General features: G+C 43.0%; 2 protein-coding genes across 2 annotated transcripts in view; both read right to left on the reverse strand.

The window, feature by feature from the left end:
- The window catches only part of LOC125774998 (uncharacterized), a 32,665-nt gene extending 23,741 nt beyond the window's left edge, over positions 1 to 8,924 (reverse strand). The window contains exons 1-2 of the mRNA XM_049445378.1: positions 8,597 to 8,924; positions 2,966 to 6,285 (exon numbers count right to left, since the gene is read on the reverse strand). Coding sequence (XP_049301335.1) covers positions 2,966 to 3,011 — 46 coding nt within the window. The 5' untranslated portion in view covers positions 3,012 to 6,285; positions 8,597 to 8,924. The remainder of the gene's footprint in view (positions 1 to 2,965; positions 6,286 to 8,596) is intronic.
- Positions 8,925 to 10,065: 1,141 nt separating this feature from the next.
- LOC125761559 (facilitated trehalose transporter Tret1-like) lies at positions 10,066 to 14,625 on the reverse strand. Its single transcript, XM_049422781.1, has 8 exons — positions 14,147 to 14,625; positions 12,315 to 12,681; positions 12,001 to 12,193; positions 11,766 to 11,925; positions 11,400 to 11,620; positions 11,053 to 11,253; positions 10,904 to 10,969; positions 10,066 to 10,837 (listed from the first exon to the last, which is right to left on the reverse strand). The coding sequence occupies exons 1-8, from the start codon at positions 14,190 to 14,192 to the stop codon at positions 10,685 to 10,687; spliced, it is 1,407 nt and encodes a 468-aa protein (XP_049278738.1). The 5' UTR covers positions 14,193 to 14,625; the 3' UTR covers positions 10,066 to 10,684.
- Positions 14,626 to 15,306: the final 681 nt, after the last annotated feature.

Here is a 15,306-nt window from a genome sequence, read left to right on the forward strand (position 1 = left end):
TTAGTGGTTGGTGTGTAAGTAGGGGTGTGTGTTTGTGGGGGGTAAAAAATGTTTTCCAAAATTTACCCCCTCTAGGGTGTAACTTAATGCACCTGCAGTATGAAAGTGTGTGTGTGTGTGTGTGTGTGTCTGTAAAGCATTATTTGAGACATGCCACCTTCCAGTATGACAGAGCAGCAAGAAGAAAAAAAAGGTACACATTACCCAAAGTACAGGGTGCACATTTTCTTCGTTGAATGTGCATCCCTACTCCTATCGCATCCCTTCCATCCAATATCCAAACCCCACCAAACGGTACGATCGAGTGCGGCAATTGCTTGCGGCATGCGCGTTGCACCCGAAAGTGTATTTGGTGATATGACAGAAAATTGATACCCGTTCACCCGGCCGTAGTCGGTTCGTTACGGGAATGTCTCCCCCGTTAACCAGCCCGCTTCTCCTCTCCCTCGTCCCACCGTGCCTTCTTAAAAAAGCGTTTTCGATCGTGTAATTTTTTTCTTGCGTTATTTGAAGCGCCGTGGCGCAATTACGCATCATTGCTGCATGTCCAGTAGGTGCGCTTCCTGGAAAAGTGGTAAGAAACCCGGGCTGGGATTCGCAGTTTTTGTTTACCCAGAATATGGTCCGTTCGATCCCTCTTGGCTTCGATTGGTCGAGGTAATTTTCTTTCTCCCTTTTTTTTTTTTGGTTTGAACTTGCATTTTAGTTTGAATGGCAACGGTACAGCGCCATTTGGCGCTTTTTGGATATCGGGTCTCTGCCGAAGGGTTCGAGGCTGTGCCCTTGTGTAAGCTGACACCTTAGTTTCAAGGGAATCGGAAATGCAACGGGAGCTGATCGTTGCTGATTTGTGGACATTGTGAATGGGTGCATAATGCAACGTTCCGTACGAGGAAAATTGACAGCAAGCGTTCAAGATTGTCGATCCGTACATGACAAAATGTTGAAATTTGATCTGTTTGCTTTTTAATCAAAATGTTTACTATTTATAATTTGATCTTCGATATTTAATCGCATTTATATCGGTAAGGATCTAACAAATGAACGATCAACAAGCTTTTGTATATTAGAATGTAGAATTTCTTGAAGAATTGCTAACTGATAGACTTTGATTATTATTTAACTATTTTTTTACACCGTTTGTCAGTATTTGACAAGATTCTTCCATATCTTCTTTCATAAGATTTTCAAATGTTGGGTCTTGGATGATATTTAACAAATTACCATTGGGTACTGCAAACATGTTTTTTTCCAAATTCTTCCAGAAAAGGAATACAGGCATAAAAATTTCGATGTATGTTCAACATATTTTTCCAAATAGTCTTGAATGTGTAGACTTTATCGTAAAAATATACTCAAAGAAATAAGAAGAGTAATAATCGTTTTAAAAATATCAAAAATTGCCTTCTTTATAGCTTATTAGTGCATATCTCTTCTTAATTGTTTAGCGTTCCAACAAGGACGAGATCTGTGTATAATTTGAGATATAAGACACATACACCAACATCGGTACCATAGCAAGTTATACCTTCGAAATCCTTCTCCTGACACCGTCCCATAACACAGTCCCACACTTCCAGTTCTGGCTCACATATGTGCTCGTACGATTTTATTTATATCTTCATATATATTCCACTGACGATCCGGGTGCGCAAGGGTGCTCATGTAGGTGAGTTTCTGTAAAACCTGTTTCAATTTTATTTGTCGCTTTTCAATCTTAACGTCCCCGGCCTACCAAGCGTGTCTGGTGTTGTTGGTTTTAAGAACTTGTGTCTTGTTTGCAGCGCATTAGGGGTTTTGCTATAAAGACGACGCACCTTCGCGTATGCATTTCGTGTGCGAGATCGTTCGATCGAGATGCTCTAAATGACCGTAAACCGATCTGCTCCCTATCGATTGTTACAAAATTATTCTTGTAGAATATTGGTCTCAAAAATAATAGTTAGAACAAATTAAAAAAAAATTGGGACATAAATTTAAGCACCAGTAGGATGTGAAGCAATGGTTGACATTCTCGCCCCGGAACGTCTGCCTTACGCACGCACAAATTAATGACAGTTTTACTGGTTTGTTCAAGTGTGCGTGCGATGTGGTTTTTGGTAGCTTAAATTAAGTGAATTATTGACCGTTCTCGCACTTCCAGCCGTACGTTGGCAATGTATGTTCTTCATCAATTTTCGTGTTAAGCTACTATAACAACCGCCTATCCTTCAGCGGAGTACTTCATTAACCGAGTGCCATTAGCTGTTAGCCGTTGTGGACTGTTTCTTCCTCTCTCTTCTTTTTCAGACTCTTCGGTCGTTGATATCAATAAGCGCGGAGTGCGTTAAGTGCGTGCGCATGTTACAGTGAGCGATTGTGGTGACAAATGTTGTCCCACTCCACAACAAATAGAACTCTACGTAACTGATCACGATCATGCTAGTTTGGCCGTACCCATTCATGCGTTTGACACTGCTTGTCAACGAAGCAATCGTCATGCGGCGTTGATCAATTTCAATGATCGAAGCAATCGAACCATCGATTCGAACGCATTTCAATATCGATGGAAAGCTTCATTGAACTATCGCCTAAATAGAAGCATGAAACGAGTATGGGCCATTTGAGGGTGATGGACAAGAGGGAGGAAGGGTGAGTGTGTTGGCTTCATCGCTAGGCGACCTATTTCGTTGCGATCGACGATGATGCAAAAACGCAAAAAAGGGAGAGTTGCCAGATGAATGAAAGTGCGAGTGAAAACCGAAAGTGGTTCCAATCTAGAACATTAGACTGGCGTAACTTAATGCGCACGCATTCTGGTTTGTTTTGCCTGAGGGCAGAGCACAACTATTTGTACGATAATTTGAGGCTGAGACTAACTTTGAAGTCATCTAATTTAACATTTAATAATTTAAACATTTTAAAGTCCATATTAATTTATTTTAATTGAAAATGTATTAAAAAAAAACAAATATTAGAAACTTACCACAGTACGTTGCTAGATACTGATTTCGGACACCTTTCGCGACCATTTTTGTGCCGTTTTTTTTGACGTCGGTTTCGATGAAAGTAGAGTTACACGATCGTGCGTTAGGCTTCTATTTTTTACACTCCCGTCCGGTCACCTTCCGGCACTTCAATTCCTAATTTTTGTTAAACACCAAGCAAAAGGAACGTTTCCACTCAACATTCCTACCGAATACACTCTCACTGCACAACTCGGTCCTTCTGCTAAATGCAACGAACGCAACAGCAACAAGAAAATGCAGTACTGGCTTAGACGCAATCACCCAAAAAAAAAAACCCCGAATGGGCGGGGGGGAAATTATTTTCGGAGGTTTTTTCCAAACTTCACTTGGTGAAGTTTGAAGCTTCCCACAATAAAACTCACTTTCACTATCGAACACACTCTCACACAACCGCGCGCGCGCGGGCCACAGGTTGACACCAATTCGCGGCTTTTTTTTTGGGGCTATTTTTGCGTGGCCGCAACACACAAAAAAAAAGCCGATGCACCGATCCGACACGATGATGGAACAATCTCCCACCAGCAGGGCTCCCCACTTACCCACCCAGGTGGCCCTTTTGCTTTGGTTTTATTTTTATTTATTTTTTTAATTTGAGGGTGGAAAACCAGAAACGAGAGCGAGGTTGTGTTTTGCCCGATGGCAAAGCAAAGTCGAACTTATGCAACGTCTGTCCGTGCACGCACATGCACAAAAAGGGGGTTTGCAACCCTCAACGCTGGTTGCACTCACGCACGTGGAGCAATGTAAACGTTTTACCGGCCCAAGAACGCGTGCAGTTTGGTTGCGGTTTTTGTTCTGAAGACACAACTAACTTCTTTCCTTTGGAGTAAAATTTCACTTTCACTTTCACTTCACTAGCGTGCAATTAGTAAGTTGTTGGTGGCGGAATAGTTTTAAAGAATTGATAAGTTTTTTTAATTATCACACTTCTCAGCATCCGTACGATGAATTGTGCCTTCTGTGCGTTTTCGGGACGCGAGCGCCAAACGAACGTTCGCCGCCTTGGTCGCCGAGTCTGAAAACGAGACTGAGGACGGTAAGTCTTGGTCGCCAATGAAGGCGACGCACTGGTACACGACCCACGGAATTGCGTCGGCCGCGGTCGGTCGGTCGGTCTGCGCTGTAATGCTCACCGCGAAGCCCAATGTGAGCTGGCTGGCTGGTGAGAGGGCCAGTGAGAGAGCCAAATCGTTTGACAGCTCACAACGATCGTCCGGTTTTGTTTCCCGCCCGCTCGGTAAGGACGATATTTTTTTGTTGCGTTTTATATACCGTCACGCACGGATGCACGCACGGAGTTTGCAGTTTGTACACCACCCGTCACGAGCACCAACCGGCCATTAACGTTTTGCTGAGGACACAAACGGAAATGGGTAAATAATCTCGATTCACTCACTCGCCGGTCACTCGCGTTTTGCCGCTCGCGATCGCTTACAGCCTGAGTGTTTTGCTGCCGGCTTGTAACACACTCTCGCTTGTACAGTCACGTTCACGACAACACTGCGTTTTGATTGCGTGTATGTTTTAATTGTTACTTTTATTTGTTTTTTCCCCTTTATCCTTGTGTTTTTCACTTGCGTGTACGCAACACCATACGTACCCGATGGATGTATTGTGCTGAATGTCTAAGGAAAAAATGAACTTCTACACACGCCACCAGCAAACGGTGCTGTTCGTTTACGATTCCTTTCGGTTTTCGCGATCGTGGCCGCTCGAAGGACGGATGCCGACTGCGATCGTACGCGACCGTGCAGGGACAAATGTAGGCCCACAGGCCCACCGTTTCCTTCGCCGGTTCCTTTGCTCCCGGCACCGAATTACCCGCGGTAACTCCCGCGTTTGCGTCTCTGCCTGGATGCTTCAGTTGATACGGCCCGAGACTGCTGCTATTGCTGATAATCTTGCCCGCTGCTGCGGCTAATGAAGATGATGTGTGGTGTGCTTTTTTTGCTCCTCTCGCTGATGTTTTGTTGTAACATTATTTACCACCTCCGTCATCTTCCCGTATCACTTGCACGTGTGTGTGTTTGTGTGTGTGAGAGTGTTTGGAAGGTTGTTTTTTGTTTACGTTTTACGCCACACTATCTGGCGGGCAGCTTACAGCTGCGGGATGATCAAGTCGCGGCCCGAATGCAACGCGATTATTTTTCGTGTCTGTTCTGTGCTAAGCAAAACGTGTAAAGCAACACTGACACGGCATGACGATCATAAACACCAAAAACCCAGCGTAAGGAACCCACCCCGGGGGCGAATGTATTTTTTCCGTTGTTCGTGTGCGTTGCGTTTACTACATTAGTTTGTTTTATTTCTCTCATCCGAACTCGAACTAAACCTCCCACCCTCGCTTACGGTGGTTGATTGGTTGAGCACATTGTTGCTGTTTAGTGCGGTTTCGTCGATCACTTCTCGATCGTGGCAGATCGACAGTTGGTTTTTTATTTCTTTGTTGGGAGAAACGTACACAACACCACACGTTTCCTGCACCACTGCTACTGATCGATTTTCCTTCTGTTCGAACTTGCACTTTTCTTTTGGTTTCACTCTCTTTCGGGGATTACGCGACGCACAACGTCCCAAAAACGTAACCGCGACGACGACCAGCTCTATATCCGCACCGTTTCTCTATCGCTCGTGGACTGAAGCAAGCAGGAAAAAAATTGTGCCAACCCACGAATGCGATATGGACCGGGTTCGGTTGCGCAGCTCAGCGGCACTTTGTGTATTTCTTCTCCAAGTACACACACGCGGCCTTACACGGGCGCGCGCGCGCGCGCCGCCGCTTACACGGACAATTGCGCGGTTTCTCTCGCGTTTCCGTTCACGGCTCTCGCGTGCTCATACGCAACATACACGCACGTTTTTTTGTGTGTGGCTGGAGCGTGCGATAGTGACGGGCGTGAAGAGAGCTCGACGCTGCGAGAGCGACGAGAATCGTGGAGAATCGTACCGTGTGGATGATGATGGCGATGATGGAGTCGCTCCGGTTGTGTTGCCGCACAGTAGACAAAGTAACTCACGGCGGGCATTTTACTGCACAGTACGAGGGGTGGGTTCCGGGGGGGTAGTTTTGTTGTGGGGGAGGCGGTGGATACTAGATCGAGCAGAAGTGCGGCCGGGTGGGTTTTTGGGGAGAAACTTTGTTCGCTCTAGCCAGCATCTATCATGATGAAAAGTGAACGTGGAGAAGTCACAGCGACGCGTGAAGTGTTGTGGTATTACTGCTGTGACGTCATCGGCAATGCGTTCTTCCACCACCCATCGTGATGGGGTGGGCGATCTGTAACAAGGGAGGTGAATGAAGAACTAGGGTAATAATTCAGTCACTGTAAATGGTGATAACAGAGTGATATGTGATAGGGTGCGTATGATATGGAGGATGGTCGTACTTTCCCTTTCATACGCATTGGTACCAGTTACACATTGGAATTTAAAAAAAAATTTTGGACACCATTTTGCTAAACATTGTTTTGAGAAAATGCCTGCGAACTTTCTTCCTAATTTTTTTAATGATTTATTTAACTGAAATTAATTGTTTTTGTTTTGTTATTTTGTAGTTGTTTATTTTGCCTGTTGGTAAGCTCCCTTCCATCTTAGCTTCCAGTTTATAATTTCCCAAAAAATCAGAGAAACCCCCATTTAGCTGTTGCGCACCGGAAGCCGATTGTGGTCTAAATCTTCATTGCTTTCCACAATCAAAGCGGTACCGCTTTACAACATCGCCATACGATTTTTTTTGTCTATTTCACTAATAATCTTCAAAATATTTACCGCAAAACGTAGTTCGTTTTGCAATATGTATGAATGATCATTGAAAGAATCCATTAATCGAACTCAGTGTGTTTGTTTTCGTCAAACTTATCAACACAAAATGACAACATTTACAAAAACGAGCAAAGTGAAATAAAGCACGGGTGCGGTTTTTCCCTTTTTTAAAGTTCTTAAGTTCGTTTTGATACAATGCCGTACATTGTGTATTCCGAACAAGAATTCCCCAATCCAACCATAATCAGGGTGTTCGTCGTATTGGTTTTTGGTTGTTTTTCATGTCGACCGGAACCGATAATGGTAAAGACGGTTGGTGGATTAATTGAGAATATTTAATCTACAGCCGAAATGCAACTACGCCCAGGTTGTGCGATCGTTCCAGTTGATCAACCGTTGAGTAGAAATAATGAGCTAAAATAAAAAAAAAAACAACCATCTAATTAAATTGCTCATGTCTTCTGATTGTCTTCAGTGTGTACTGTTTTTATTTCTTTCTAGTGCATTTAGTAAAAAAACGATCATTTATAGCTTGCAATTGTTATGCTAGATGGTTTAAGAAACAAATAAATCACTGTCATTCAATATTTGATTAGGAACAGTGATGAAAGAGGAAAGGGAAATTAATTAATTGTATGATAGCATTCTGCACCTTAATGAGATGGGTTTAAAAGATGATTGCTCTATGCTTTTTAATTCAATCATTTTTCAGAGTTTTTTTTTTAAATAATTTTCTTTCTCAACAAATTATTTGTGTTTTTGTCTAAAGCAGATTCTAAGCTATTACACAACGTAACCTAATCGACATTGCCCTTTTCGCACATTCAAATCTTCCGACCGTTCAATCACAGTTTTAAATTTAACGCTGTCACCCGTCTGGAGGGACAATTTGTGGCTTATCAATTCAATCACCGGCAATTAGAATATCGTTAGAAAAACGAAACCAAATCGTCTGCTGTCCCTCAGGTCTCAAGAATTGTCTCCGTCTCTAATGTTCGATCATCAAAACGGGTTGAATTCGTTCATTGTGCCGTTCCGATAATTCTGATGATCGATGCACACACGCACGGGGGCATCTACACATACCATCGACGATAGTTGCATCGTTGCAGCCACGGTCTGGTGAAATCACGTATCGAAAACATAAAAATGTTTGCCTCGCAACAAAACCTGGAAACACGGGTGTGGTCTATTCGGGTACGAGCCATTGCCATCCGAATGCACAGTGTCTGTGAGGCATCAGTTCAGTTCAGTCAATCGAAAATAGAATGCACTTGCAGCTGGTCGTATTGCAGCAGACGGGCGTCACTGGTGAGTTCCCCTAGGGGGGGAAGGGTAGTAGTAGGGGAACGATATGGTAGACGACCTAATGTCAGCGAATGGTTTCCAATAAAAGACCCATCGTCGGGGTGTCATATGTTTGCAACATTTTAACTCAACCCCAACCAATTGCCAGACCAATCGGGTCGGAATCGGTGGAACTGACAAAACTAATAATCATCAATACAAATTTGCATACTTTTGTCTTCCTTCGTACACCTTCTCGTGGTACCGATGTGATAACATTAGACGATGAATAGAGGATTGTGTAATGGTAAGAAATAAATTGGTAGCAATGTTTAAAACAGATGACAAATATTTCTTATCTCATAACAAAAACATTAACAAAAGCAGAAAAGCTTCCACCAAACCACCGCACAAGCTTTGTTTGGTGATGTATTTTTCTTTTGTTGTTTTGTCTGTAATTTATGACGTCTGGAAGCAACTGTTGGCATGCAGCCAAAACTAGGACACGGAATTCATTACCCATCCTTGCGTGCACTTACCTTCAAGATGCGTTGCTCTATATTACATCTTGCTGTCTCACTCTGTACGCACACACCATCGAACATGGTTTACTGTATGTAGCAAAGAGCATTTTTAACGCTTTTCTCTAACGCACTACACTGTTTTTTCGTTAATTCTGTGCGCCTTTAGGCGGACAAACTGTTTTGCAATTGTTTTGGGCCATCGATTGCATTGTTTACAGCATCCCGAAAACTATAACAGAACTTTCACTAACAGATAATGCAGACGAATGTTTACGTTTGTCTGGTGTGGATTGTTTTTGGTTGGAAGTACAGGACTTGTAAACGATTTTCTTTCACATTTGACAGTTCGTGAGTGGCACCGTACGTGAAATGTGTTTGCGAGTGTACACGTTTAAATAAACCACTAAGGGAGTGTTCGATTGTGTCCGACGATGAAAATGTTAAAACATGTTTTTCCTGTTTGAAGGTAAAGTTGGCATATTACCAATATAAAAAAGAAGTTATGATAAAATAAAATTAAAAGACTTATTTTATTACACACAAATAAACCATTTTCAAATTAATAAACGAAAGTGAACGAGGTAATGAGTTACTTGCAGAAAAAACGCATGCGCATTTCCATTCGCATCTCTCGCACGTAACTCGCACATTTTGTTTGGACGCTCATCCCTCGTGCATGGGGAAGATCATGATAGAGAAAGAACAAAAAGCATTTTCTCCGTTTTGAACGGTGCCCGGGGTTTTACCCTTAAAGTCACCCTTTCCTAATGTGCTTCGAAAATGTGCGCCAAAGTGACCCGCTTGTGATTTTTGCTTGCTGCGGTCGTCAACATCAGCCGGTCATCGTCGGTTGGCCTCGTTTTTGGTCCCATTTTGCTTTCGTCCGTTCGTTGAACGTAGGGCAAAACACAATATGACACACATGTGTACGTACGGTGAGCAGGCAGAAAGTAACGTAACAAAAGTTACCCTACCATCGTATATTCCGTCGTCTTCTAGCGATTCGATTTGACTAAAATATGAAGAATTTGTAAGTGGTTTACTTTTTTTTTCTTTCGTTCGGTTGTCACCGGCAACGTGACGTTCGCCGATAAAGCTACAGTTGCAAGCGAAGAAAATGATCTCCATGATGCGCAAGACTAAAAGGCAGACACGGTAATTGCTCTTTTGCTGAAAAGAAGAAAAGGAATAATAAAGTAAAAACAATTTCTTTGGTTGTAATTTTTTTTCTCAAAAATACTTCGGCTCAACCTTGGGTCGATGGAGGCGGATGGTCGTTCATTGCCAGCTGCTGGTCGAAAGTGCGAAATTATTCCAACGAGAAAATGAAAGCTCAATTGCCAACAGTATCACGTATTTATCACTACAATCTGTTGCCCTTAAGCCCCTGTCAATGTTTGGACCTTGTCTTCGCAGTATAAGGCGTGCCGAATGACGCCGGGCAGTACTTAATGGAAAGCATTACAAAGCTCACTACTGCTACATTGTTAGCTATGGCCAGTGGAGAACCTTTTTACTTTATTGCTTGAATATTGTTTAGCTACAAATCATTACAATATAAAAAGTTTAGTTTACTTTCAATTTATCTTGTAACATTGTACCGAATGAGCAATTTTACCTGCTCGCTGATAGAGGAAGTAAACTACAATTGAAATACGACACCCATTGTGCTACACTACGCAAGCCTTTCCGTCGTGCGAATCACCATTCGTATCACGTGTCCCAAGCGGTCGTGGGCTTTAAGCGAATTAAGTACTCATTACCGGACAATGAATTTGTTGTAAGACGGTGTACGGGCGCTGGTAAAATAATGCCCATTTTTTCTCACTTGCCCTCCAGGCGATGAAACAGCAGAAACGCATCAAATGGTAATTAACGAAATGTTGAAACGTGTTACGGCGAACCATCCGTGTGGTGGACAAAGTGCATAAAGTCTTTGCTGAAATTGTTTCTTTTATGTGAGCTCTTTAAAGCTAAAAATCTATTACACGAAATGTTTATGTTTTCATTCACTTTTACGAGTTTGTTTAGTGTTACGGCGGTAAATATTACGAATTATATTTACAACTTTTGTGGTTTTTTGTCGCACCGGTTTTTGTTTGTCTATTTTTCCATCATGTATTGAATTTCTTGAAAGGTTTTTCCTTTTGTTTCCGGCATACAAAGCAACACGAACAGCGTACCGATGAGGGAGCTAATGGCAAAAAACATCAATATGCCGTACATGCCTAATAGAATGCTCAATGTAGAGAAGTACTGTAAAAGGAGAAAAAAATAATTAAGTAATGTATTAATTTTTAAGCAAGAATAGCTTATCTTCACCTTTAACGCGATGAACGCAAATGTCCAGTTGATCGCCATGCAAAAGGTCGTAGCGAAACCTTTGATCTGGAAGGTAATCAATTCGTGTGAAAATACAAACGAAATTCAATGAACAATTGCGAGGCAACGCCATCCCCTATACATCATACCTGCTGTGGCATGATTTCTGCCAGCACGACAAACGGCATCGTACCGAGACCGACCGTGCCAATAAAAACGATAACGGAAAAGCATACCAACGGCAACCAACCGAACGCCGTCAGATCGTAGCCCATCTGCTGACCGTAACAATAGGCAGCAAAGACACTCTGTCCGAGCGTTAAACCGACGGACGAGATAAGTAGCAGTATCTGGCAGGGGTTTTTGGGGATCGGTTGAGAATGAAACAAAAATACTAGAAATTGCTTTTGGGACTAGCATCATCATTTCTTCCCAGGATAAGGAACGAACATGACTCGCCCCCTTCAGGAAGATGGGACACATTGGATCTACATACCTTTCGCCCAATACGGTCAACTAGCAGTGTGCAGACGTAGCATCCGATGAGCTGAATCAAACCGACCACAATCACGGATAGGCTGGCCGGCACACTAAGCACCGAACCGGACTCGGCAAACACCGACTGTGCATAGTTCATCATGTAGAAGCAACCGCAAAACTGATTTAGCGCCATCAGTGTCACGCAGATCAGCATAGCGCGTCGGGCATGTCTGCTCACTAAAATGGGGGAATGCAAGTTTTGAGCAAGAAAAACGGAAACCTAGTTTTAATATCCGGTTGAGGCAGTATAAGCATAAAAAAGAGAAAGCAAGAGAGAACGAGAAGGAAAAAAGCACAGAAATAGGATATTGGGAATTTTAACTGAAATCGCTCCATGATAGCACGCCGGTAGGATCCTTTGCCAAGGTTTGGCCAGAATGCATGCGTTGCAGCAGTTGAAGTTCACGGATGTATTCGTCCTCCCCGGCCGTATCCTTTTCCGACCGGATGCCACGAAAGAAGCGTAACGACTGTTCGGCAGCCTGAAGAGATAGCAACGGAGATGAGAAAGATGGATGAATCACCCGGCTACGGCGGAAGTGAGTTAATAAGCTTACCTCAAGCTTTTGCATCCTGGCAAGGTGTGAAGGTGTTTCGGGCAGGAAACAAAAGCTTCCGAGAAAGAAGAGCGGAATACCGACGGAAACCCATGGGATGGTGTGATAATGCAGGAAAGCACCAGCGAGATATGCTAACTCCACACCGACACAACAGGCCAGAATTAGCAAGGAGGATAGAGTGCCTCGATGGCTGTAGGGAGAGAAGAAACAGGAGAAAAAAAATGCAGAAAGTTATGATTTAATTCCCCCCGATAAGACGAACATATTTATCCAATTTCCCTTCAACGGGAATATAATTTCCAATCCCCTACCTTGTGCACGCTATCTCCGATACGTAGAGTGGCGTTACGACAAACTCTATGCCACCCGCAAGACCGCCGAGAAAACGAGCGCCCATCAGATAGCTCGGATGATCGGCTACGATGACCAGCATCCAGCACACCACCAACGGTATGCCAGCTACCCAGGCCGTCCACTTTCGCCCGATCTGTGCCACCATCGTACCGCCAACGAGCGTGCCAACGATACCGCCGAGACAGAGTGCTCCACCGATCCAGGACGCTTGGTACTGCGTGATGGCGCCATACTCGAGCAGACTTTCGGTAGGCGCCTGGAGTGTGGGCAGTGCAGCTGAAGACCATCCACTGATCATACCATAGCTAACACCGAGTAGATTCACTGCGACGAGAAGGTAAAGAGGACACGATAAGTTCTTTAAACACGGCAGCTATAAAGGAGAAGATGCTCGGGTAGAGAGTCAACAAACAATGGCGTAGACAACAACTTATCAAGCATTAATTTACTGTTTGTGACCGTGTCTCTCACTCAATGTCATGTTACCTAGCAACGGACGAGAGGCGAAAGCTTCCACTACCAAACATATGCACACTTTGCGGATGAACAATCATTTGTACGAAGAAGATCCACTGTGTGTGTTGCCTGGTTTTGAGTACTCCTCCAAAAAAATGGACATATCTTCCAATTGCCAAGGCTTCCAAGGGAGCGTTCAGGATAAATAATTAAAATGCAAATCAATCCCTGGACTTGAAGCCAAACAGCTTCAATCAAATGCATCTCGTGCTCGGCAAAAGCTGCCAGTAGCAATCACACACACATACACACATTCAGGGTCGATCCGTAAGCACGGGCAGAGGAAATGTTTTCCACTTTTGTGTACGTAGTGCATGATGCTTTCCGGCATTACTATTAGTCCAGGCGGATGGCAAACTGCAACTTGCACTTGCCGTGTATGTGCTTTATGAAACTTTTATCCGGGTTTTGCTACGGAGATCGGGTACCACTGATATTAAACGATGCATAAGTAAGCAAATTGGTTTATTTATACCCTCTTTGCTGCAGGGATGCAGCGAGGTGTTTTTTTCTGTCCGTGCTTAAGAGGCTGATGCAAAACAAGGCAGCTCGTTAAAAGGAGGTATCTTTAATGAAATCTTTCTCTATCGTATGAATAATGTAGATTGGTTTTAAAGGAAGGGTTTTATCTACGCTTTCTGGTTTGTGTTTACTAGTATTAAATAGTAAAAATGTACTATTTTGTAGCGTTGGGAATATCTTATTCAGATGCATGGACCTTGACCAGGACCTTTACAATTAACTTTCATGAATATCTAAAAAATTCATAACGATTAACCAAAATGGGGAGATCTTTGAACATTTGTGAACTAGTAACACAAAATTCGTGTTTTTGAAAATGTGTTACAAGACGTTTAGTTAAATTGCTCTATATTGATGTAATCTAGAAGTACTTCAGATTTTTCAAAGATTCACTAATGTTTTCATGAGTCAATTCATGATTCAAATGACTGTTTATCACAGAAGACTCGTATCACAGAACTAGTGTATTATTTTTAAGGCTAAATTTGCACAGCTATTTTACACCACTCGCCCTAAATAGCACCATTTGCCACGACGACTTTTGACGGCTGTGCAAAATTTATAGCACTCTCCATGTGCACTTTCAAAATAGCGCACTGGCTTCAAAATGCACCGATTTCAATTCATACCGGTTCCCGAAACATGAGTCGTATATGGCACATTACACAGCCCATTAAATCACAAATTGTTCCTGTCATATCCTGGAACCGGGATGGGGTGCCCGATATACTTGCTTTCAGTTGCTAACTACCTAAAACGGTGGCCATATATTGCCGCAGCACACCCACACGCCCCATCGCACGGATTGTCACACGGTAATGAGCTCGGCCTGCTCGGCTATCCTGACGCGCGCTCGCGGGCTACACACTGTCACTGAACGCTGTGGACGATGCTGTCCCATCTTCTTTTGGGTGCTCTCCGGGTTTATCTGGTTGTGTTTGCTCTGATAAACAGCTGCCGGCCGGAGGGCTCGGGTTCACAACCACGCGCGGTTCGTGCGTCCAGTTTACACTGTCTTTGGGTTTTGATTTATTCGCCTGGGAGCCGGACACGACATCAGCCATCCGTCAGACGATGGCCGGCGGTGGTGAGTGTTAAACAATTTCGGTAGAGTGTCATCATACGTTTCATGGGCTGGATTCATCCGGGTGCATCATGCACAGAAAGTTTACGGAGTGTCTTTCGGCTATAATGAGGCGAGGATTTCGTTTAAATCCGGTAGACAACAGAAAGCTCTACCTCGCCTTGGTATCTGTGTATTATTTTACATGAAAAGTGAAATATACCGCTTTTAGTGTAGGTGGATAGACCATGAGCGGTGTATTAGACATTTGTAAAATGTTTTCAGCGGATTAGCACGAAAATTACTGGTTGAGGAATATTAAGAGTCTTCGTTTGTTGTATTCTAACTATTCCTTCATCAAACTGGATGTGTTGTGGATTACATTTTGTTTAACTGTAATATTATAAAATTTAAAATTTCATTTTTACTACAAAACTTTTGCTTTACTACATCAATTATTATAATTCAAATATTAAACCCAATTGAGTCGCCCTGTAGTCGTACCTTCGCTAGCGCGTAATAGCGTCCTCTAGCGGCGAATAGCGAATGTTCGTAATATTTGGGTTTTCACTTGTTGACTACGCGTATTTAAATTATTTTGTGTATTTGTCAATATAGGTGCGAAATAAAAGTTCAATAAATTGGATTTACTTCAGTTAAAATTAATTTATTCAAGAAATATATCCTGAGAAAAACTTGTGCAAAAAAAAAACATGATAAAAGTGTTTCACTGACCTAGTTTAAACCTAAACAATAGCCATATTCACCATTTAACAATAATGTATGGAAATGGATTCCACGAAATAGTTAATTACTGCAGTTCAGCTTACGGTCACTAGTGTCCCACG

This window comes from Anopheles funestus, chromosome 2RL, assembly GCF_943734845.2.
Source record: "Anopheles funestus chromosome 2RL, idAnoFuneDA-416_04, whole genome shotgun sequence".
Taxonomy (NCBI): Eukaryota; Metazoa; Arthropoda; class Insecta; order Diptera; family Culicidae; genus Anopheles; species Anopheles funestus.